The 22,495-nt window shown below is 41.4% G+C and overlaps 1 protein-coding gene across 8 annotated transcripts in view; it reads right to left on the bottom strand.

The window, feature by feature from the left end:
* Window positions 1-22,495, bottom strand: part of ZNF609 (zinc finger protein 609) — a 244,702-nt gene that overhangs the window by 197,676 nt on the left and 24,531 nt on the right. For 7 of the 8 annotated variants that reach the window (XM_027123295.1, XM_027123293.1, XM_027123299.1 and 4 more), the window contains exon 2: window positions 13,165-14,038. In XM_027123295.1, the coding sequence (XP_026979096.1) occupies window positions 13,165-13,911 (747 nt within the window). In that variant the 5' untranslated portion in view covers window positions 13,912-14,038. Of the gene's footprint in view, window positions 1-13,164; window positions 14,039-21,100; window positions 21,627-22,495 lie in introns of those variants that run through there. The other variant, XM_027123294.1, reaches the window with a different exon arrangement.

Genomic DNA, 22,495 nt, shown 5'->3' with positions numbered 1-22,495 from the left:
GAAGGATTAAAGTGGGATTTGTCTGCCTCTTTGCTCCTGCTTTTGGTTATTAGATATGAAATGGAAGATGAAATGTGACTAGGGAATAAAAACAAATGAAAAATCTGAAAATATTAGTCAAATATGAAAATGTCATTGGAGTATTATTTTCCAACTACCTTTCCAGACTTTTCTCTGCATTGAATGCCACTTCAGGTCACTAATCCAGAAGAAGCCAGAGACAGCCCTAACTAACTTGGTTTCTAAACAACAGTCAGTTTTTCCTCTTTGTGCGATATCTAAGGACACCTACCTGCTTAGTTCTAAAAGGGCTGACTGAAGAGTTGGAAAGTGACATTATTTTGAGCCTTTAAGTCTGCTCTATCCCATCCCTTCCCCTGCTTTGAAAAGAAGCTCCATTTCACAAAGGCTAAGGGAAAAAACCCCAAAGCTTCCTAAATCAGTAAGTTTAGAATTCCATTTCCGGTAGCTTTGCTCTAGCCAAACTGCTTCCCAGGGAGTGGCAAACTGTACTTTCCTTCTTCCTCAGCGATGCATTGGCCTACAACCAGAAACATTTCACTTAGCTCTTCAACATGAAAACTTCTGTCTCTCCAGTCCTATAGGCCAACTGCAATGTTCTGGCCAAGAGCTGCCACCAGCACACAGATAGAAGCATAGCACTGGCACCAAGCCTTCAAATAAGGTATCCTATTCACAGCAGGTAAAAACCTGTAGTCAGTAGTACAGTGGTTTTCTTCATACAACCAATGCTGTGTCCAGACTGTAATGAATACCCATGGTAGAATATATAAAAATGACTACTTTTTCCTGGTTACTTACTTTCAATTGCAGAGGAGAAGAAAAGCCCCTCTCTAAATCTCCATAATGAAATATAATCCCATACGGTTAGGACTGGACCAATAACAAATGTAAAAGTGAGTATCATAAATAACAAAAAATAATTAAAAAAACTACAGGATATTAAAGAAGCATGATATAGATTCTAAGTGTAAGTCAGAAAAGGACAGAAAATGAAGAGTAGCTGAAGGAGGTTACAAAAGGCACTGGGCCTAAGAAAGAGAGATTAGGCTCAAGGATATTTATTTTGGTAGGACGAGAACAGCTCTGTTCTTCAGTTTGCCTATAGGATGGTTTTTGTTTAACTCAAGGATAAGATATGATGTTAGCATATACAAATGGCTTTATTTCTTCAGTGATCAAGGGAACTTAAAGAGAAGGAATTTGTGGTATTGTGAGGAACAAGAAAGTCAGAACTGGGACTTCCCTAGAGGCAGAGTGCTTAAGAATCCACCTGCCAATGCAGGGGACACGGGTTCGAGCCCTGGTCCGGGAAGATCCCACATGCCGCGGAGCAACTAACCCCGTGTGCCACAACTACTGAGCCTGAGCTCTAGAGCCCGTGAGCCACAACTACTGAGCCCGCCAGCCACAACTACTGAAGCCAGCATGCCTAGAGCCTGTGCTCCACAACAAGAGAAGCCACCGCAATGAGAAGTCTGCGCACCACAATGAAGAGTACCCCCACTCGCCGCAACTAGAGGAAGCCTGCACACAGCAATGGAGACCCAATGCAGCCATAAATAAATAAATAAATAAATTTAAAAAAAGAAAAGAAAAGAAAGTCAGAACTGAAAAGTAAATGCTACAGAAGAATAATCATTATATTGGGCTGGATTCAATCCATCGACCCGTAAATTTCCACTATAGAGAGACTCTGGACCCCAAGATTTCTTCTGTCATAAAATACTTCTGTACACTAAATAGATAACATAACCAAATCAACTTTATGTGACTGGCAAAAAAAAAAAAAGAAAGAAAAAGAAAAAACAAAGAACAATGTGAATGGTTTGGGCCTAGCAGTTATTCCATCCATTGAGTATACACTCTGGAGGGAGCCAGAGATGGGAGACTTGAACTGGCTGTTCACTTATCTGGTTTCCATTGCAATGTGTCTCCTCATAGTGTAAGCATTTTACCAGGGTTAGGGTAATTCTAGTGCTTACAAATACATATTTTTCATCAATACAGTCCTCAAACACAAGCCAGCTTTTACATGAGACCGCAACTGAAGAAATAATGGTTTGTTTCAATGCTAAAGAAAAAATTGTTCATGTTGAATTTATGAAGCCAGTATGGCAATCTCCAACATATGTATAAGCAAAATGAAAAATGCTTTATGGCATATTTTATCTAAAACAGACACTCTACCAGATGTTTAGGAATCTGCATACTGATAGAATTAAGATCTAGTCTAATATGGTGTATATAAATGTGTAGTCACTTTGTATGATGACTTCTTCCCCACATTTGCCAATTTTTTCTCCTCCTTTGCAATGGTATATGCATACTCAAAAACCTAAAAAGATCCATGTAAGTATAGATTACTGTAAATTTTGACAGCATAGATAATACAATTATCAGTACTAAAAACCATGTTTTAAATTTTATTATATGGGGACTTTACTGGCGGTCCAGTGGTTAAGACTCCGTGCTTCCACTGCAGGGGGCTCAGGTTCGATCCCTGGTCAGGGAACTAAGATCCCACATGCCGTGCAGTGCAGCCGAATTAAAAAAAAAATTTATTATATGAAAATTTTACATTATGTGATTATAATTTTGCCCCAAACATGACATTCCATAATGATTTTAACTATAAGTTTGCAGCATATTCAAGTATGTGTTCATCTCTGATAACAATTAGCATTCTAACTATAATGAGACTTAAAATCCCAGTAGGGAAATACTTTATACTCAAAAACATTTAATTTTCTTCCTGACTTCAAAGAAATAGTATGTGTTTACAAAAAGAAAGCAAAGAAAGACAGTGAACCTCTACTACTTTTGTGAAGTGACGCTGTCTCTTCTTAAAACAGCATGTTTAATTTGAATATGTCCAGAAGAAGGCTCAGGAACAGGTCTTTATTGGATAGCTGCATTATTTTATATTGGAGTGTCATGGATTTCTGGAAAATTAAGACCACCTATTGTCCAACATAAGCACAGAAATACATTCACAAATCAAAGAGAAAAGAAGCTGCTTTTGGATTAGCAATAAATTTAGATTATCTAAACCTGTCTTCTGCTCCCCTCCAATTTAAATAGAAAAAAATCACAAGTTGCCTATATATGGCAAAACGTATCTAGTCATAGGAATGTTGTTCAAATTTGCTTTAAAAAATCTGAAACAATAATTTTAAAATGAATCAGTAACACTGATATGGATACTCTACTTTTTTTTGTTTGTTTGTTTGTTTTGTTTTTGTGATACGCGGGCCTCTCACTGTTGTGGCCTCTCCCGTTGCGGAGCACAGGCTCCAGACGCGCAGGCTCAGCGGCCATGGCTCACGGGCCCAGCCGCTCCGCGGCATGTGGGATCTTCCCAGACCAGGGCACGAACCCGTGTCCCCTGCATCGGCAGGTGGACTCTCAACCACTGCGCCACCAGAGAAGCCCTGGATGCTCTACCTTAAAGGCTGTAACTATCAAAAATTTATTAATTAGTTCTCCTAATTAAGGGGATAATGAGAAGTCAGATTCATTATGTCTATACCTAAATGATCCCAACACAATGAGCAATGAAAAAGGAAAGCTGGCGGAAGATCTTGACCATGCTGTAAAACACCTGAGGATCACATGATAGCTAACGTGCAGTGCACAGCTCCATCTGCAAATGGCAAAAAGCAAGAACTTTAAATGTTCCCTAGCTGAGTAACAGGGATTTCCAGAGGCTGTATAGTGAAATCAAAGTCCTTTCCGCAACGACAGTGGTTTTTAACCAAGAGGCACACTAAAAGTACCTGCTGAAGTTTAAAAAAAAAATATGTACATGCTTGGGGTCCCCAACCCTGTAGATTTTACTTCAGTAGGGCACTTTTACTTTGTAGAAGCTCCAGAAGGGATTCTGACATGCACCTCCACTTGAGAAGCCTCAGCGCCAAGAGACTCTTCATCCAGAATTTCTCTAACCTCATGCTACTTTGGTTGGTATATGATGAATATGTACACCTCCTTTCTACAATACTCTCTGTACCAGTCAGTGCAGAGTTAAGTATTTAACTTCTAAAGAAACATATCAAATAGGAAATGTCAAGTCTGAGCTGAGTGGGCTGGAGTACCAGTTTACAAAAAACTTTTTACAGTAAAGAGAACCCATTACTAAACAAAAACAGAGGCCAAGGGAATACAAAGAGATGGCCAACAGGTACACAAAAAGATGCTCAATATCACTAATCATCAGAGAAATGCCAATCAAAACCACAATGAGATAGTACCTCACACCTGTTAAAACGGCTATTAAAAAGACAAGAAATAACGTGTGTTGGCAAGGTTGTGGAGAAAAGGGAGCCCTTGTGCACTGTTGGTGGGAATGTAAATTGTGCAGCCACTATAGAAAACCGTTTGGAGGTTCCTCAAAAAATTTAAAATAGAACTAACATATGACATAGCAATTCCATTCCTGGGTATTTATCTGAAGAAAACAAAAATACTGATTTGAAAAGACATATTAAAAAAAAACCACATATGCACCCCCAAGTTCACTGCAGTATTATTTACAATAGCCAAGACATGGAAAGAACCTCAATGTCCATCAATGGATAAATGGGTAAAGAAAACGTGGGGTGTGCATGTGTATATATATATATACACATATACACAATGCAATATTATTTGACCATAAAAAGAATGAAATCTTGCCATTTGTGACTGCATGAATGGGCATTATGCTAAGTGAAATAATTCAGACAGAAAAAGATAAATACCGTATGATTCCACTTATCTGTGGAATCTAAAAACAAGTAAACAAAATCCTGAGGACATGGACATAGAGAACAGATTGGTGGCTGCCTGAGGTAGGGGGTGGGGGGTGGGCGAAATGGGTGAAGGAGGTCAAAAGGTACATTTCCAGTTACAAAATGAATAAGTCATGGGGATATCACATAAAGCATAGTGACTACACTTAATAATACTGTATTGCATATTTGAAAGTAGCTAGGAAAGTAAATCTTGAAAATTCTCATCACAAGAAAAAAAAATTTTTTTTTGTAACAATGAGGATGTTAACTGGACTTACTGAAGTGATCATTTAGCAACATATACAAATATTATATCATTACATTGTGCACCCAAAACTAATATAATGTTATGTCAATTATACCTCAATCAAAAAAAAAAAGGCCAAGAACGGATTTAATGTAAAGGTTTGGCTCATTTAAACCAAGCTAGTATTTGCCACTAAGGCTGGAACCCAGTGGTCTCAAATTTGAAAATACTCAATTAGTGTATTTTTCACAGGCACACAGTTGAATTGTACTCTCCCAGTGGACAATATTTCAAGTTGAAAACTGACCACCTCCTAAAAATCTAAGAACTGCCTTTTTATTTCCTGCAGCTAGTGACAAATTCACAAAAAGAAGCATCTCAATCCTTATTCTTCTCTTGACCGTTTAGACTACCTGTAGTTCTAATCCTTTCAAAAGGCTAAAGTCTGCACTCTTCAAAGATTAACAGAAGGAAAAAAAAACTTTCGGAACTAAAACAATCATGTTGTGCTCGCTTCGGCAGCACATTTACTAAAACAATCATGTTATAGCCATTTCAATGCTTAGAAAAATAATTCAGGGGCTTCCCTGGTGGCGCAGTGGTTGAGAGTCCGTCTGCCGATGCAGGGGACACGGGTTCGTGCCCCGGTCCGGGAAGATCCCACATGCCGCGGAGCGGCTAGGCCCGTGAGCCATGGCCGCTGAGCCTGCGTGTCCGGAGCCTGTGCTCCGCAACGGGAGAGGCCGCAACAGTGAGAGGCCCACGTACCACACACACACACAAAAAAGTTAAATATCCCTTTTGCTTTCAAAGTCCCAAACCCTTAGGATTGCTTCCAATTTTAGGTTCCTGTCAGTTTGCCCATAAAGAGAAAAGATATATCTGAACATCACTCAGGAAATTAAAAAAAAAAAAATCATACCTACTGTCCAGGTTCAAGTTTTCATACCTACTGTCCCCTTCAAGTTTTTGGTGAATTTGATCTTCACTATTAAGAGGACAATGTGCTCTACAACAGTGGATCTCAAACTTTAGTGTGTATCATGATCAATGGGAGAGTTAACAGTAAAACATAAATTGCTGGGCCTTAAGCCTAGAGTTTCTGACTTGGGGGCCTGGGATGGGGCCTGATACTTGAATTTCTAACAAGTTCCCAGATGCTATGCTGATGTTGCTGGTATAGGGATAACAGCTTTATAAGAAGGTAAAAGGAAGTAATTCTCTCTCACCTTAGCTGTCACCTTTCTCATGTAAAAACACTTCTCTACGGAGCACTTCCAACAACAGAGACACTTAGGATTTAAAAACATCTCCAGGTTCTGAAAGCTAAAAGACTTCTTTTTTCCCCACTTCACAAGGGCTCCAATGTCACAAATGACATTAAAGCAGTGGAAATCCAGAAAAAGGAAAATTAAGGTCAGAATGATTGTAAACTCTGCTCAAGAACCTTACCAGGCACATATTACTTCTTCAGTCTGAAAAGTGTTTCCTTTGGGTCTCCTAAGGCAAGAGAAATGCCCAAAGGAAGAAAGAAGTAGCTTGTTTCATAACACTAAAAACACAAGGACAGGCTCTGAAAACAAGAGAATCTTGCTCCATAAGTAAAAAATCACAAAATGCTATGAATCCCTATCTTTCCTTTGTCATACTATTCTCCATCTCAAAAGAGCTATTCCTCTTACTGAAGACTGACCCAAACTCTATACTTTCTTAGGAAGCTTAAATATTGACTATGTCAATGTCACCTAGGATGAACAACTTCAGAGAACAGGATTTGTTAAAAACGTCTCCTCAGCCAGCCTGGGAAGCTTCTTACTCGGGTGGGTGGTCTCAACCGTGACTAAACTGTACCTAGAGAAATATACTTTAAAATATTAATATGGCCTAGCACTTTCCTGATGGTAATCCTTCCAGGCCCATCCCAATGGCACAACCGGGAAATTAAATGAAGAGAAAAGCAATCTCCTCTCTGCTCTCTACTTTCAGATGCTCCTCCTCTACAGCTTTGCCACGCACAGACTCATTTCTATACATATACACTGAGATAGAACATTCGCACACACACAAATAACTCTCGGCAGGAACCAAAAATCAAAGCCTAACCCCAACGTTTTTAAGTGAGCAAGTCCAATTTCCTTCTTTGTAGCCCTTGACACATGCTGCCTGGGAGCCGTCTGGATTTTTTTCTGCCTTGTTCCTGCACCAGAAGGCTCTGCACTGCAGGTCAGGGGATGATAAGGAAATGAACAGTGTAATTTCCAAGGCCTCTGAACACAGCCCTGTCAGCAGCTCTGGAGGCGGGTTACTCAAGCATGGCCTGAAGAGTGAAAACCACAGAGAGGAGGGCTCAGACAGCCAGCAGTGGCAAGATCTCAGCTGTGCATGTTACTGCCATCTCCAGCCTGAAAGCCCAAGCCCTGCTGCCTCCCTGGATGAGCTCTGTCGGTAAAAGCTCTTATACACAAATGGCAAAAATACAAGTTCACGCTGGGGGAGGAAGATTAAGGACTAGGACTTAGATTTTCCATGTACTCTTGTGCAGAAACAGAAACATTTAGTGCTCTTCCAGCATACATGAGATTGCACCTGCTGGCAAACCCACAGTAATATCTATCCAACATACTCAACCCCATACCAGGGATATGGCCAAAAAGGAAACTCAATTCATATGAAATCTGAAATTCAACAGGCCACTTCAATATCCTTTGAAGCCAATTTCTGGTTTCTACCTCATCAAACCCCACTATAAATATCAGGGCCTTTAGAACACATTATCAGCATTCAAGCTTCCCAATCCAGGTTTGGGACTTCTCCTGAGAACAGTGCTGCACGTCTTAGCCAACATGCTTATCTATTCATACTGGGCTTCCGGTATAGGTGGTATGTTGTTATATTTCAGCCCATTATTGCCTACAGCAAACTGAGACATATTTCAACTCAAATCATGTTATTCTTCTTTTGTAATATTTACTAAATGCTCCGTATGTGCCAAACACCGTTCTAAGTGTTTTATATGAATTAACTAATTGAATTTCACAAAAATCCTATTAAGGAACTATTGTTTCTTCATTTTGCAGATGAGAAAACTGAGGTAGCTCAGTTAAGTAATTTGTTCAATATCACTCAGTTAATAAGTGTCAAAGCTGGGATACAAACCCCGGTAGTTTGGCTCCAGACTTTATACTCTTAATCACTAAGTTATGCATAAGAGCTCATGTGCAGTTTAAGTTTACAAGACTGGTGTTTTAGGTTGGAAGTGGCTCCCAATGCCCAACTTATGAAGTGTCCACCCTTAATGATGGTTAAAGAAAGTTCACAAACATTAAAGTATATAGCAATTATCTGGAGAGTCTTCTGGAAGTACAGATTTCTGGGCCCCTACCCCTAAAACTTATTTAGCAGATCTGGGGTAAGGTCTAAGACTCTGCATTTCTGACATTCAGATGATATGATGCACATGGTTTTATGGACCACAATTTCAGGAACTCTGCTCTAGATGGTAAACTGTAAGCAAAGAGCAGCAACCATCTCTGTTCTGTTCACCAGTGTACACCCAGTACTAAGCACAATACCCGGAGTATAAAATGCACTCAGTTAATATACAGAATGAATGAAAGATGACAATGGTATCTAACAGTATCATCTCCTTACAAAACAGTTAATATCCACAATACATTTACGGTCTGCCTGTTAGTGATATATCCAAGAAGCACAAGGGCAGGGTTTTTTTTTTTCATATCTGCAATTGCCAAATAAAGAGGGAACTGGCAATGCCTCAATGATTACAATGAAAATTTGACTGAATGCAATACTCCAGAACACACACACTCTCTCAAGAAGTCAAACTCAAAGTAGCAGTTTAAAAAGTAACTTTCCGTCTGTATGTATAAGAGGGGAGGTTCAGCACCAGCTATAAATGGTTGTTCTTTGTAAACATCATCACCTTACCAAAGAAAGTGAAACTCAAAGATCCTTTGTTTACTGAGTGCCTACAATATTAAAATCGGTATAGAAAACAAATGAAAGCAGTCTTAAGAGCACCTAGGCATTTACATCCAATGTTTCTGAGGTAGTCTTTAAGTGGGAAAATAGAATCCTTCATAACAATGAAGGATTTGTTAAGAATCCCAGAGTAACAATATGCCAGAAGAACTTGGTAAACAAAAACCTGGCTTTGCCACTGACTACCTGTGAGAGTCTAGGTAAGTCACATGACCTCCCTGGTCTCAGTTCCCTCTTCTATAAAGTGAGGAGATTGGACAAGATAATCTTTCTCAGGGCCCTCCTTGAATTACAACACCCGGATGGAAAACAGAGCTGCTGAAGAAAAAATAAATTAAGCTCAGACTTCGTTGTAGTTAGAGAATGCATCTCTGTCCCACATAAATATCAACTTCTTTTAATTTTTTCCAAGAAGGAAAATGCTTGAGGGCATTTGGCTTCAGGAAGCAAGGCTAACTGCTATTTCATCACTAGCTGAGAAAGAACAGCTTGTGAAGGAGGAAGGTGTTAAGAGAGAAAGCCCTGGATCAGAAGGAATAAAAGAGACCTGACCTTGGTTGAGCAATGAGGGATTGCAACAGGAGAGAAATGAGATGGAAGGCATAAACTAGGGCAAGAAAACAAAATCAAGGGCAAAGGAAGATGCTCTTAGAACACAGGATATGATAGCAAACATGATCGGAAGGGGAAAGAGCGAAGAGCACACTTTAGTTTTGTCTCCTAAACTAATGGGGGAAGTGGTAAATATGTGTATGCAGCATTCTGAGAGCAGCAGAAGCTGAGACACAAACATGGGGAAAGCACAGTGCAGTGTTTCTACCTTCCAAGATCAAAAGCAGCAGCTGAAGAGACAAGGAGAGCTTCTGGCTGCAAACTTCTAGATCCTTTAGCCACTAGAGCTTTACTTTATACGATCTGGAAAAAAAAGGAGTCTCACCTTAAACTCCTGGTTTAAGCCCCAACTCAGAGTCAACACAGATAGATCACTGCCTTCTGTGGTTTGTAAATTCTTTTTTCTTGCCTGTCAGAGTGGTAACGTGAGCACTAAGCTGGGGACATTCAGACAGGCACTCTCCCTCATCCTACCTCCCCTTCCATCCCTAACTCAACAACCTATCAATCAAACCAAAGACAAGGAACAGACAGGAGCTGGAAGGCTCTGTCTTGTTTATTCCTCAACATTCCCTCCCCCATCTCTTCAGCTGGCAGGAAGTATGAGGCAAGAGTGTTCAATGACAATTCAGGGCAGCAGTAGTTGCTAAGACTCTCTAGGTCTCTCCTAGAACTCTGGGAAACAGCACAGTGAAGCCTGCCAGAAAGAGGTGTGGTGGAGCAAAAGTGGGATCCCATGAAGGGAAATCCACATTCTTGGCTGACTGAAATTCGCTCAGCCATAGACTGAGATACCCACCTTGATGAGAGAGGAGGTCCTGAGGTAGAGAATTAGAATATTCAAATCTCCTTCATTAGCTAGTTGGAGACATGTGACAATTCTGTCCTACACCACAAACTCCACTTGTCTTCTCTCTCTTGTTTCCAAGGGGTTACAGGAGTGGGTATGGGTAAGGAGACTCCAGCTAAGACACTTTCCAAATTTTATGAGTTTTCCCTCTTCATGACAGCTTCCAGCTCAGAGTATGTAATTCCTAGATTATATCAAAACATCTGTTTTGTTGTTTTGGTTCTGTTGGTTGTCCCCCACATGGAAGAAACATTCCAAACCAGTTAAGCCATAGGCAAGCCCATATCTCAGAGACAAAAATCTTAAGGAAGTTTTTAAAGACTTAGCTTATGAGTTATAGTATTAATCATCAAACACCGACTCAAACACCTCTTATGCCCACCACCCTGGGATCCTTGTTTCTCAAAAGCTGCTCCACTCCGAGATTCCTAGCCTGCGTTCCCTTTTGCATCTTTCCCTCCTCCCATTCCAGAAACGCTGTCTCTCTGCACAGTGTTTTCATCTCCTAGCAACTTCCAAATATTTATTTACATAATTATTTATTTCAATGGCCAAATGCTTTAGAATGGCACCCCACAGAACCAGACTGTTCAAGAGGGTTGAGGGAACAGGGAAAAGAAATGAGAAAGCAGGTTCTTGCTTAGAGTGACATCAAACTGCACAGCAAATTTCCTCTTCTAAGAGTACTTCTCAGCAATTTTACCTTTCCTCCAAAAACAGAAGCACAGTCTCTTTCCCTTTTCTCTCCCATTCCACTGCCCCAATCTCAGTCTTTTGGGGTGACAAGGCATATAACACAGCTATATTATTAAGAAGCAAACCTCCCTGGCACCAAGGTGTATTCTTAGCTGAATATACTGCATCTTTCAGCCCAATTATAATCTGAAGGGCAGCCACCCAACCAGTCCCTGAACCTGTAAGAAAAAGGGTTCCATTGCTTCTCTGTTGGAGACTCTCAAGGACATTTAGACTTAAATCCAATATGAAGATAAGTATCATTAATCCTTTCATCCACAGACCACTACTGGGCTTAGAAGATTGCAACATGAGTCAAGAGTTCTAAACAGAAAGGAAACTGAAGGCCACCCTCAGAAGTGGCCACTTTTCAGCACAGGAAGAACAAAGATTATGAACACGGATATACGGCAAGAGTTTACTGGAGCCAGATGTAGGGAATAGTCTAATGGGCCTGGAATAGAAGCAAGAACTCCTGGTACTCCTAAGCCTCTTTAAAACAGTATTATCCATCTGCACCCCAGAGAAAATGGTAAATCACAGCCAGCACAGGATGCACCATGCCAGTAACCAGCTGGAACTTGACTCTGCTGAGGTGGACTGTAGCATCTGCCACCTAAACATAGGCAGACTCTCTGGCAGCTGCCACTGGTAAAAGGGAATAAACCATTGTGTTATTAGTGGAAGAAAATTCACAGCCCTGTTACCAGGGAAGCCCAGATGTTGCTGAGAGTCACAGATGTGCCAGAGGCAAGGACCAAAACACCTACAGCAAAGAAAGCGTAACCTAGCACTGAGAGGACACCACCACCCAAACATACACATCCTGCCTCTATTAACACTTACATATGGAAAGAGGTATTCCCTCCTGCAGCTGATGCAATTACAGAGAAATCAATTTATACTGCATCTGCTGGGATCAGCTGAAAGCATAGGGTGAGCAGAACACAGAGCGGAAAATCAAGAGCCAGTGAACAGCACATTACCAGGCCAGCCGCTTTGCAGGAAATTGTAAGCTGCAGAAGTTTAAGGCAGCCTGAGCTGACCCTAGATTCACACCCACTCTGGTCTAGGCCTGCAAACTCCATTTACTGAGACATGAACTAAGATCATCTTCCCAAAGGAGGAGAACCCCTTGTGGGGCTGCAGGCACCTGTCCTTCCAAGTCAAGCAGAAGGCAAGGTATCATTACACCATTTGGCAGCTATTAAACCACCAGGAGACCTTGATTCCCAATAGTTGAGGGAGATACCCAGCCAAGAACTATACTTTAGTGGCCAAAGAATCTCTTTCAAGGCCAAACTTTCATAGCCACTACGCTAATCCATAAGACCTGATTAAGTACCTCAGTACCTCCTGCTCCACTGTTTACCTGCCCCAAACTGTGACCTTTTGCTCTTTGGCAGTCACCAACAGAACACTTGGTAGATACCATGTAATGAAAGTTACTTAACCCTTTTCTCTTCCAGAGACCCAGCAGCACCATTTATCCCATTAAAAACAGCACTCAATTGAAAGCCTATTAAGCTTATCAACTTGTTAAGTTTACCAATGACTCTAAGGATGAAATGTCAATCAAGCTGGGAACCATATAAAGGTTGATGCCAGCCTCTAGTAACAAGTATCTGAGGTGGGACAAGGACAAGGCTGGAGGTTCTTGACTTACGGAAGATTCATTCTACCAGGCAGCTACCCCCAACAACAGACACTCTTCTCCAAAATGTCCAGGCCCGCTGTTAATGAATCTGTAGGGAATCCCCTAATTTGGAACAAAACCACGTTATCATTACCAGCTGCTCTGACCTTGTAATTGGTCATTACCCACAAACTAATGAGGCTCCCACAGAGTGCACATAGCATTTGGCGGTTAGTCCAGGGCAGTTCTGACTGGCAGTGGGCAGCCAGATCTGGCCACCTCTTACCTTTTCAGACTTGACTTTCTTTAGCGGGCGACACTCATTCTCCCCTTCCTCTGGCTCCGGTTTAGCTCCCAAAGGGTTGAGCGCTGCCCCAGGCTCAATAGCTATACTCCCAAGTGGCTCCACAGCTCCTGGATCCACCCCTGTGCTTCCATCATACTGACCACCACGTCCTCCCAAGGGAACTGGCTGGAGGACCCCAGGATCCTTTTCTGAACAAGTCCCCACTCCTTCGCTTCTCTCCTTCTTGCTCTTAGATGAGCTGTTCTCCTTCTCCTTTTTGGAGCCGGCTACACTGCGGGATGCCTTAGCCGCCTTCTCTGAGCCCTTGGGAGCAATAGCAGCAACCAGGCTTCCTGCATTGGCACCATCTCCTGAGCGTCCCTGCACCTCTTTCTTGCTAGCTGCCCCCTCACTTGGAGTGAACAGGGACGTCCCTGGAGTGGGTTTGCTAGTGTCTTTGCCACTCTTATTCCTTTTAGATTTTGATTTGCCTTCCTTCCCTTGAGGACCTGGCACTGGGGTCACAAACTTGATGTTGTCTGGTAGTGTAGCCACAGCATTGGGAGCTGGTATCCCCACCTCCTTTGAGCCTGACATTTCCAGTTTCTGCTGGTCCTTTTCCAGATCGGCGTCCAGGTCAATGATGAGATTCCCTACTCCAATGTCCCATTCATCCCCACTGTCGTATGTCTCAACCGGGTTTGCATCCACTCCTTTCCCTCCGGAGGCTCCACTGCTCAAGGACATCTTAGAGTCAACGTCCCACCTCAAGATTCAAGGCTCTTCCTTGCCCCCAGCTTTCCTATTTTCAGCTTCAGCTATGTTCTCAGACCTGCCACATTGGTCAGTATATGCCCAGTGGACAACATCATTGCTGGAAAAAGAAAATTTAAAGAGCTGTTAAAGGAAACAATACAGGCAAAGAGGCTGAAATAAACTCCCACAAAAAACAGACCCTTCCTAGGTGGCTATCACACCACAATAGACAAGACAAACAGGTTCAGTTGTATTTCTAACCAAGTCACATTGGACCAAGGGAAAAGCTAATTCCCACTCTATCTCCACAGGGGAGAGTACAGTATTTGCAATTGCCCGGAAATTCGGCGGTCTTAACTAGGAATCCTCTAGAGTTAGTTTCCCATTCCCAAGAGACTTATTTCTACTACCACTGCCAGGCGGCAATACTCCCTCAATCAATACAGGCCCTGGCACATCCTCTAGCACAACTTTACTCATACCTCTTTTCTCCTTGCTTCTTCTTGAACTATCAGAGATTCAGAACATAGTCTAGCAAAGGCTAAATCCCTCTACTAACAGGGCCTATCCCTACTAAAAATAATATAGATTCCTTGTCATTCTACTGCTGGGGGTGGTGGTGTCTAATTGTGGGTAAGTAAAAGAGAAAAGCAAACAGAACTGGGGAAAAATACAATATCAAGATAGGGGCAAAACCTGCAATTAGAGGAGACAATCCTCAGAGAGGACTTAACCAATCAGCTTCAGTTCAGTTAAGCCAGCCTTATTAAACTCCAGGTTTCAAATTATGTCTAAATAGCAGAATTCAATGTAGTCTTTCTCACTACCCACTAAAATACCCAGGAAGAGACACACACACACACACACACACACACACACAGAAAAAATATTACCCTATCAATAACTGAACAGTACTAAAAAACCTCATGTTAGAATGTGGGAGAAGTCTCTACATTCTAATACTATAAGACTGATGGCACTATACTGATAAATACCAGGGCCTCACCACATGGAACAGAGACAGCTAAAAAAGGGGGTGGCATGGGGTGGGTGGTAAAAAAGGCAATTTATACCTCTCCTTGGGAGTGTACCATCTAGAAAACCTGGCAGCCAACATACACCATCCAGCTATTACTTTATTTTGTTTTTATTTTTTGCTGTACGCGGGCCTCTCACTGTTGCGGCCTCTCCCTTTGTGGAGCACAGGCTCCGGATGCGCAGGCTCAGCGGCCATGGCTCACGGGCCCAGCCGCTCCGCGGCATGTGGGATCTTCCCGGACCGGGGCACGAACCCGCATCCCCTGCATCGGCAGGCGGACTCTCAACCACTGTGCCACCAGGGAAGCCCCCAGCTATTACTTTATGATGAAACCAAAGATTTCTGTTCTTGCTCACTCCCGTTTACCATCTTTCTATATGCATATAGAAAATAACTCTCATAAGATGACAGAGCAGAAAGGGTAAAACAGAGGTGGCACAATGAATCCTACAAAGTAAATATCTAACAGGTAAATGCCATAGATATCTCTTAACAGAGATAAGACACATTGTACTTTTCCACCTGCTCTCTCAAGGCAGTGTCAAAGAACCAGGGTGCAGTTCAAGAGAAGATGTCACCTAGGAGAGCAGAGCTTATACCAAGTGAATGCTTGATAGCAACTGGGATGTAAGAGAGAAATTCAGTGCATTAATAATGGCAGCACATTAACCTGCCATTTAGCCATAGATCTGAGAAGAAAATACATCCTTTACCCAAGTAGAGAGCTTAGTGCCAACAACCAACCATTGCTGACATTGAGTCCACATAGATCTTACTTCATAAAACGATGAGCAAAAACTGTGTGTGGGGGAAAACATGACATAAGAACTATGGGGCACCCCCGGTGGCACAGAGGTTAAGAATCCACCTGTCAACGCAGGGGACATGGGTTCGAGCACTCGTCCGGGAAGATCCCACATGCCGCGGAGCAACTAAGCCCATACGCCACAACTACTAAGCCTGTGCTCTAGAACCTGCGAGCCACAACTACTAAGCCCGTGTGCAACAGCTACTGAAGACTGTGCACCTAGAGCCCGTGCTTGGCAACAAGAGAAGCCACCGCAATGAGAAGCCCGCGCACTGCAATGAGGAGTAGCCCCTGCTCACCACAACTAGAGAAAGCCCGCACGCAGCAACAAAGACCCAATGCAGCCATAAATACATAAATTAAAAAAAAAAAGAACTATGAAAAAATGCCACCCACAAGGTAAAGGCAACATAATCTCTGAAAAAATTAAAGAAATGATTCCTCTGATAATGATCTAGAATTCTGAAGAAATTTTTAGTAAAATGTTTGGAATTCTCTATACTATACACTAATTCATTCAAAAAAACGTGTATTAATTGCCTACTAAGTACCAGGCACTAAACTAGGTGCTGGGAATACAGCAGCAAGTGAGAGTGTATAAGGCAGTGGAACATGATACTGAAAATAATTCTATTATGAGGGACAAAGGCATTTCTAGAAATGGGAATGCCAACTGAATCTGCACTACAAAGGATTATTAAAGCATAGTTCTTCCCAACATCATCATTTGTCACCTCTGCAATCTCTGCAATTGTGGTGAGGCTTAGAGCATAACCCACATTCATCTAACACTTACCCACTTTCCTCTTGAGCTGCACTATCATCAGTATGTAATGTAACCATTAGAGCAATCCCATGTTTGTTTATTCAATAAAACTTTCAAAAGACCTTCCTCCAAAAAACAAATAAACAAAAACCCTTCCTCTAGAAAATAGGATGCTAATGGAAGAGAGACTCTGGAAAGGTATATAAAGGGAAGAATATAAAGTACATAAAAGTGTTTGTGCTCACTGAGAGCTCCTGACAGTTCTGCACTGGCTGACCTGTCGTATGGAGCAGGATAAACAAAATATGACAGTAAAGAAGACATAGCATTAAGAAGATACTAGGCTGAAATGGAAAGATATGAACTTAGACAAAAGAATCTGATTTTATTTTTTAAAAAAGGAAGATGCAAGGAAATGAAAAATGCAATTAAAATTCATACAGAAATCAAAAAAGCACAGAACTAAAACTGTGGAAAATGAATCTGTAAATTACAAGAAAACCTGAGATACTGTTCCAGAAGGCAAAGTCAAAGGACAGCAAAAAGAAAACAATGAGGGAAATTGAAAGACAGAGAAAGTATTTAATAATACTCAAAGCAAAAGTGAAGAGACTAGAACAAACGGGAAAAAAGCAACCCATCAAGGCATAATATATGAATAACACCTTGAGCTGAAAAAGATCTTGAAAAAGTTCACTACCTTTTCAGCAAAATCAATTTAAAAAAAGCCAAACTTGCAGACATCCTAACAAAATATCTGAATTACAAAGGACAAAACTTAGGCCAACCTCAGACTGCTCTGCAATATTAAATGTTAAAAGAGAATGAAAAATCTACAAAGAATTTTGAAGAGAAAAGGTTATTTTTCAAGAGTCTTTCACTGAGTCAAGTTGTTTGTCACGTGTAAAAACAACAGATTTTCAGTTATGTAAGAACATATATATATCCACCTTGTTAAAAACTATCTGAAGCATTAAAATAAGTTCAGTGTAGCATAAAGTTGAATAATTCTTGTAAACAGAAATACCAAATGATTTTTGTAATCTTAAGAGTAAACTCAATGCAGATAATCCTGGAAAAGATAGGAGGCAAAATCAATGCTTGTAATAATGCTGAACCTAGAACGTTCAGCCTTAACATCAGTAAGGAAAGACACTTCCTCAAATTCCTTTTGTCCCAATTCCATATGTCATGGCGAATTGTTTTGTTTTTTCTAGTAAGCAAGAAATATTGTTATAAAGCAGAAACTAACACACCATTGTAAAGCAATTATACTCCAATAAAGATGCAAAAAAAAAAAAGAAATATTGCTGTTAACATGTTTTTAAAATTGTGCTTCTTCTTAAAAGAGAGCTGGAGATGAAAAGAACATCTGATGCTCTGTGCTCATTTTCAAGTTCCACATCTTAAGTGAGATATTCATTAAGTGGAGGGATATCCTAGAGTATAGTAAAACACCAAAAAGCCATTTTGTAAGAGGAAAGGTCTTAGAAACTGGTATTCTTTAATCTGGAAAGGAGTTAGCTGAAGGGAGACAGGCTGGTTAGCTTCAAATATATGATGGTTGCAATGTGGAAGAGAGAAACTTATTCTGTGATGCTGAGGATATAAAATGGACCAGTAAGTAGAAGTTACAGAAAGACAGATGTTTAACTCAGGAAAAAATGTAATACCCTGGAATTCCCAACAATGACCCACAATGCTTAATGAAGCCATATCTTTATCACTGAAAGTAGTGACCAGAAAAACCATAATCACCTGTCAAGCAAATTACAGAATTCTTCTATGTGTGACAGGGAGTAGTCTGGACATGCCCAGGGCCTTTTTCAAATCTGAAATTCTGTTAATGTACCTATCAAAAAGTGCAGTCCCTGGGCTTCCCTGGTGGTGCAGTGGTTAAGGATCCGCCTGCCAACGTTCAAGCCCTGGTCCCAGGAAGATCCCACATGCCGTGGAGCAACTAAGCCCATGCGCCACAATTACTGAGCCTGCGCTCTACAGCCCGTGAGCCGCAACTACTGAGGCCGCGCACCTAGATCCCATGCTCCACAACAAGAGAAGCCACCGCAATGAGAAGCCTGCACACCGCAACGAAAAGTAGCCCCTGCTCGCTGCAACTGGAGAAGGCCCGCGTGCAGCAATGAAGACCCAATGCAGCCAAAAATAAATAAATAATTTTTTTTAAAAGTGCTTTCCCTACTAGAAAACTACCCAGAATTTCTGAATGACCAGGATGCAAACAAAGAAAACATATCCTGAGGACTGATATTTAGTGGTCCTGATGTTCTATAGAGAGCCACTGTCCTCTAATTTCTGAGTGAGTTAAGTAAGTACCACTTTTCAACCAGGTGACTTCTCAGAAATTCAGTTTACCAAACCCAGCAGGTTTCATAGTAACTTTGGTGGTACCTTTCCAAAGATATACTGAAAAATTGCCTAGGATTCTTTAATCAGCCTGGCTACAGCAGCCAGACCACTTTCCATCTGCTCCCTACCACATCCCTGGCTTTATACAGCTAATAATCAAATTCTCTGACAGGTCACGGCAGAGATGTTTAACCCCAGGAGGTAGGGTAACTAACATGGTAGCTGGAAATGAAAAGCACTGACCTCTTGCTTCCACGGCAGAGAAAGTGCAGAATCAGGAGAACCAATAACTTACAGAGACCACAAAGTACTTTCAACTTGCAGGAGCTTCTGGATATATTTTCCTCTCTCTTCTTCTGTCTAATTGTACTACACTTCGCTATTTAGGACCATGATTCACCAAACTCTGGAATTTCTTGCCAGTGCCATTTCTGCTTTGTTCTGCACCTGATCACTAAGAACTCTTCTCTGCGTGGATATAGCTAAGGGACCAAGATAGGCCATGACAATCACTCCTCATACCCTGTATCTATAACAATGAAAGTTCAAACTCCAGTTTCCTCTCTGGAACCCAACTCCATCTCTCAGACTCCCAGCCCACAGGTTGGTTTGTAATCATACATTTCAGGTCATTAATTGCTTTTTACTAGGGCATATGCCATAGATTACACCACTTCCCTACCTCAGTAATGAGCAAGGCCTCTCTTCCAGACTAAGAATGAGAAAAAGCGTCTTCACGCGAGGTCTCTGCCCCTGCCCAGAGGACATAAGCAACAACTGTCCCTACTTATGTCCAAACACAATATGAAGAATACTTCTCCTTCTGCCCAGATAGAGCTCTGTATCCATCCTACAGGGCATCAAAGAGAAAGGATCTCTTTAACTGCCAATTACTTATAGCTAATCTGGTCTAAGTAGCAAACTGTCCAATGCTCTCCCAGTGTAAATTTATCTGTCCTCCCCTCTTGTTACAGTTTTTGGATCAATCTTCTTACAGGCTTTGGTCTGAGCAAGTGACAGTTGTGTTTGAGTGAGTACACTCTGCTTGCGACCACACAGGTCACACACATTTGGGTGTGCGGGTGATCCGTCTGGCTAGCTAGTCCTCACCGAAAGCTATATGGACAAAGAAAAATATGCTACAATCAATTTTAGGAAGGCAGCATGGTGTAGAAGACAGATAACTGAGCTGAGAATCAAGAGATGTGATTTCTAAAAAAAAAAAGAGATGTGATTTCTGGACTCAGATTTCCAATGACCCTAGCCAGGATGTTAGCCAAGTTGCTTCATTAAATATTAATTTTCTTATTATAAAATGGAGGGAGAATCCATCATGGTTCTAAGCATATTATGAGGATCCAAATCTGAAAAATATGACAACTCAAAAGTATAAAATGACCCAAATATTCTCACAATGTTCTAGGGTCTCAAGTTAAAGAGGCCTGCTTCATGGTTATACACTGTATAAAGACCTAAAGTATTTTAAAAATAAAGGAAAAATAAATATTAAAAAAATTTTTACAAATTAAATTACAGGTAGTACTGATATCCATTTGAGTTCTACGAAAGAAAATGGCAATCCTTTCTTCTTTCAATTACTCAGTGGTTTTCACTTACTCTGGTTTTCCATTTAGGCTACCCCTACCTTCAGATGTGGCTCATAAAATCCTACACTATAGTGACTAACAAAAAGACTCCATCTTGCTTCAAAAACCCCTCAGGGCCAAGGTACCAATCTCAAAGCTCATGGTTTTAACATCTGGACTATCTCTTTTGCCAACTGTTCCAGTCCAGTAGGTTGTTGACCCCCCCTGACAGGCCTTCAAAACTAAATTGTGTGAGGTTCACAGGGTTTGATGCCCCAGGGAATTGTCAATAAAGCAGTGGGATAAAACAAAGTTGAGAGAAAACCAAACTATACCATCTTCCCTGAATTCCAGATGCTACCCTGAAATCACATACTCAGCCAACCTCAGGTGAGGCTAGTACAACATGTAAACCATCCGTGGTGACTCTGAGCTTACCCAGCTGGAAGAACAGGCATCTCCCTCTCCAGCTGCCACATTAGAGCTCACTAATCAACTGAATTTCCAACTGGGGCTCTAACAAGAAACAATCAACTTTCCTTTGGGTCTCTTCCTTAATTTATTACATTAATTACTGCAACAAAGGAACTGTGTCATCTCCTCAAGTACCATACCTCTCAGCTTATATCTCCAATGGGGATCAGATAAAGACAGACTAAGAGTGCCAATTTGAGAAGATGGATCCAATTCAACAGGGCTCATCTGACCATGTGTCACCTAAGGACAGAAGAGCAAAAGTGTAGCATCTTCCAGTCCCTCAGTGTTTATAACCTGCACCTCATGAATAGTTTTATGGTCCTCACAGGCTGCTATTCTCAGAGTAAGATTATGAGGCTTGACCTGTTTCATTTCACATAAGCAAATGACACTTCCACTAGACATAATTATTCAACCGGGCTCAGGTCTAGAGCCTTGATGTTTGTCAGTACTGCTCTGTGCCAGCATACATCTCACAATAGGCTAAACAGCATACTAAACATGTAAATAATTCAGTCCCAACCTTATAGGGATTCATTGGTGGAACTGGTTCACAGAGAAAACCCTTACCAAGGCCTATGTATAAGCAGAAGGCAAAGATCATCTAAAGTAAACAATAAAGCTCTACCATCCCCTCTCCCCTAAAAACTAAAGGGCTATGTAGCCCTTTATAATTTAGTTCTTTTCCCCAGAGGTAAACATTCTGTACTAAAGAGAAAGAGGTGATGTCAGATTCTCAAGAAAAAAGTGAATAGTGGAGTTAGCTTAGGAATCAGGAGATCTAAGAAATTGGCCCTCCACACAGAACGGTTGTGGCAGAGCTTTTCTCACCTCTAAAACAGGGAATAATATGGGTCAAGTTCATAGGAATGGGGGAAAGGAAAAAACCTAAGCAGGGACTTCCCTGGGGGCACAGTGGATAAGACTCTGCGCTCCCAATGCCGGGGGCCCAGGTTCGATCCCTTGTCAGGGAACTAGATCCCACATGCATGCCGCAACTAAGAGTTTGCATGCCACAACTAAGGAGCCCATGTGCCACAACTAAGGAGCCCTGGAGCTAAGGAGCCTGCCTGCCGAAACTAAGGAGTCCATGTGGTGCAACTAAGACCCAGTACAACCAAATAAAATAAATACATAAATAAATATTTTAAAACAAAACAAAACAAACCTAAGCACTTTTCAGGAAACATGAGGAATTACCTTCATTTTTATATTCTAGACCTCACCTCCCTTCCTAAGTCTCTTACTTAACTACTATCCTATAGTAACTCTAAAAAGCACACAAAGAAAACTTCTCTATCAAAAGATAGTATCTAGGGGCTTCCCTGGCAGTCCAGTGGTTAAGGCTCCGTGCTTCCACTGTGCACAGGTTTGTTCCCTGGTCGGGGAACTAAGATCCCACATGCTGCGTGGGGCGGCCAAAAGAACAAAAGATACTATCTACACTGTTAGACTAACCATAAAAAATGGTGGAATTCACACACATCCCTTAGGATATCTAAGCCAGATTGACTTCTCCAGCCTCATCTCAT

This window comes from Aethalodelphis obliquidens, unplaced genomic scaffold, assembly GCF_003676395.1.
Source record: "Aethalodelphis obliquidens isolate GAN/ISIS:26980383/991018 unplaced genomic scaffold, ASM367639v1 scaffold26, whole genome shotgun sequence".
In the NCBI taxonomy this organism is placed as follows: domain Eukaryota; kingdom Metazoa; phylum Chordata; class Mammalia; order Artiodactyla; family Delphinidae; genus Aethalodelphis; species Aethalodelphis obliquidens.
Note: the sequence above shows the minus strand (reverse complement) of the source record. Positions and strands in the feature narration are given on the sequence as shown.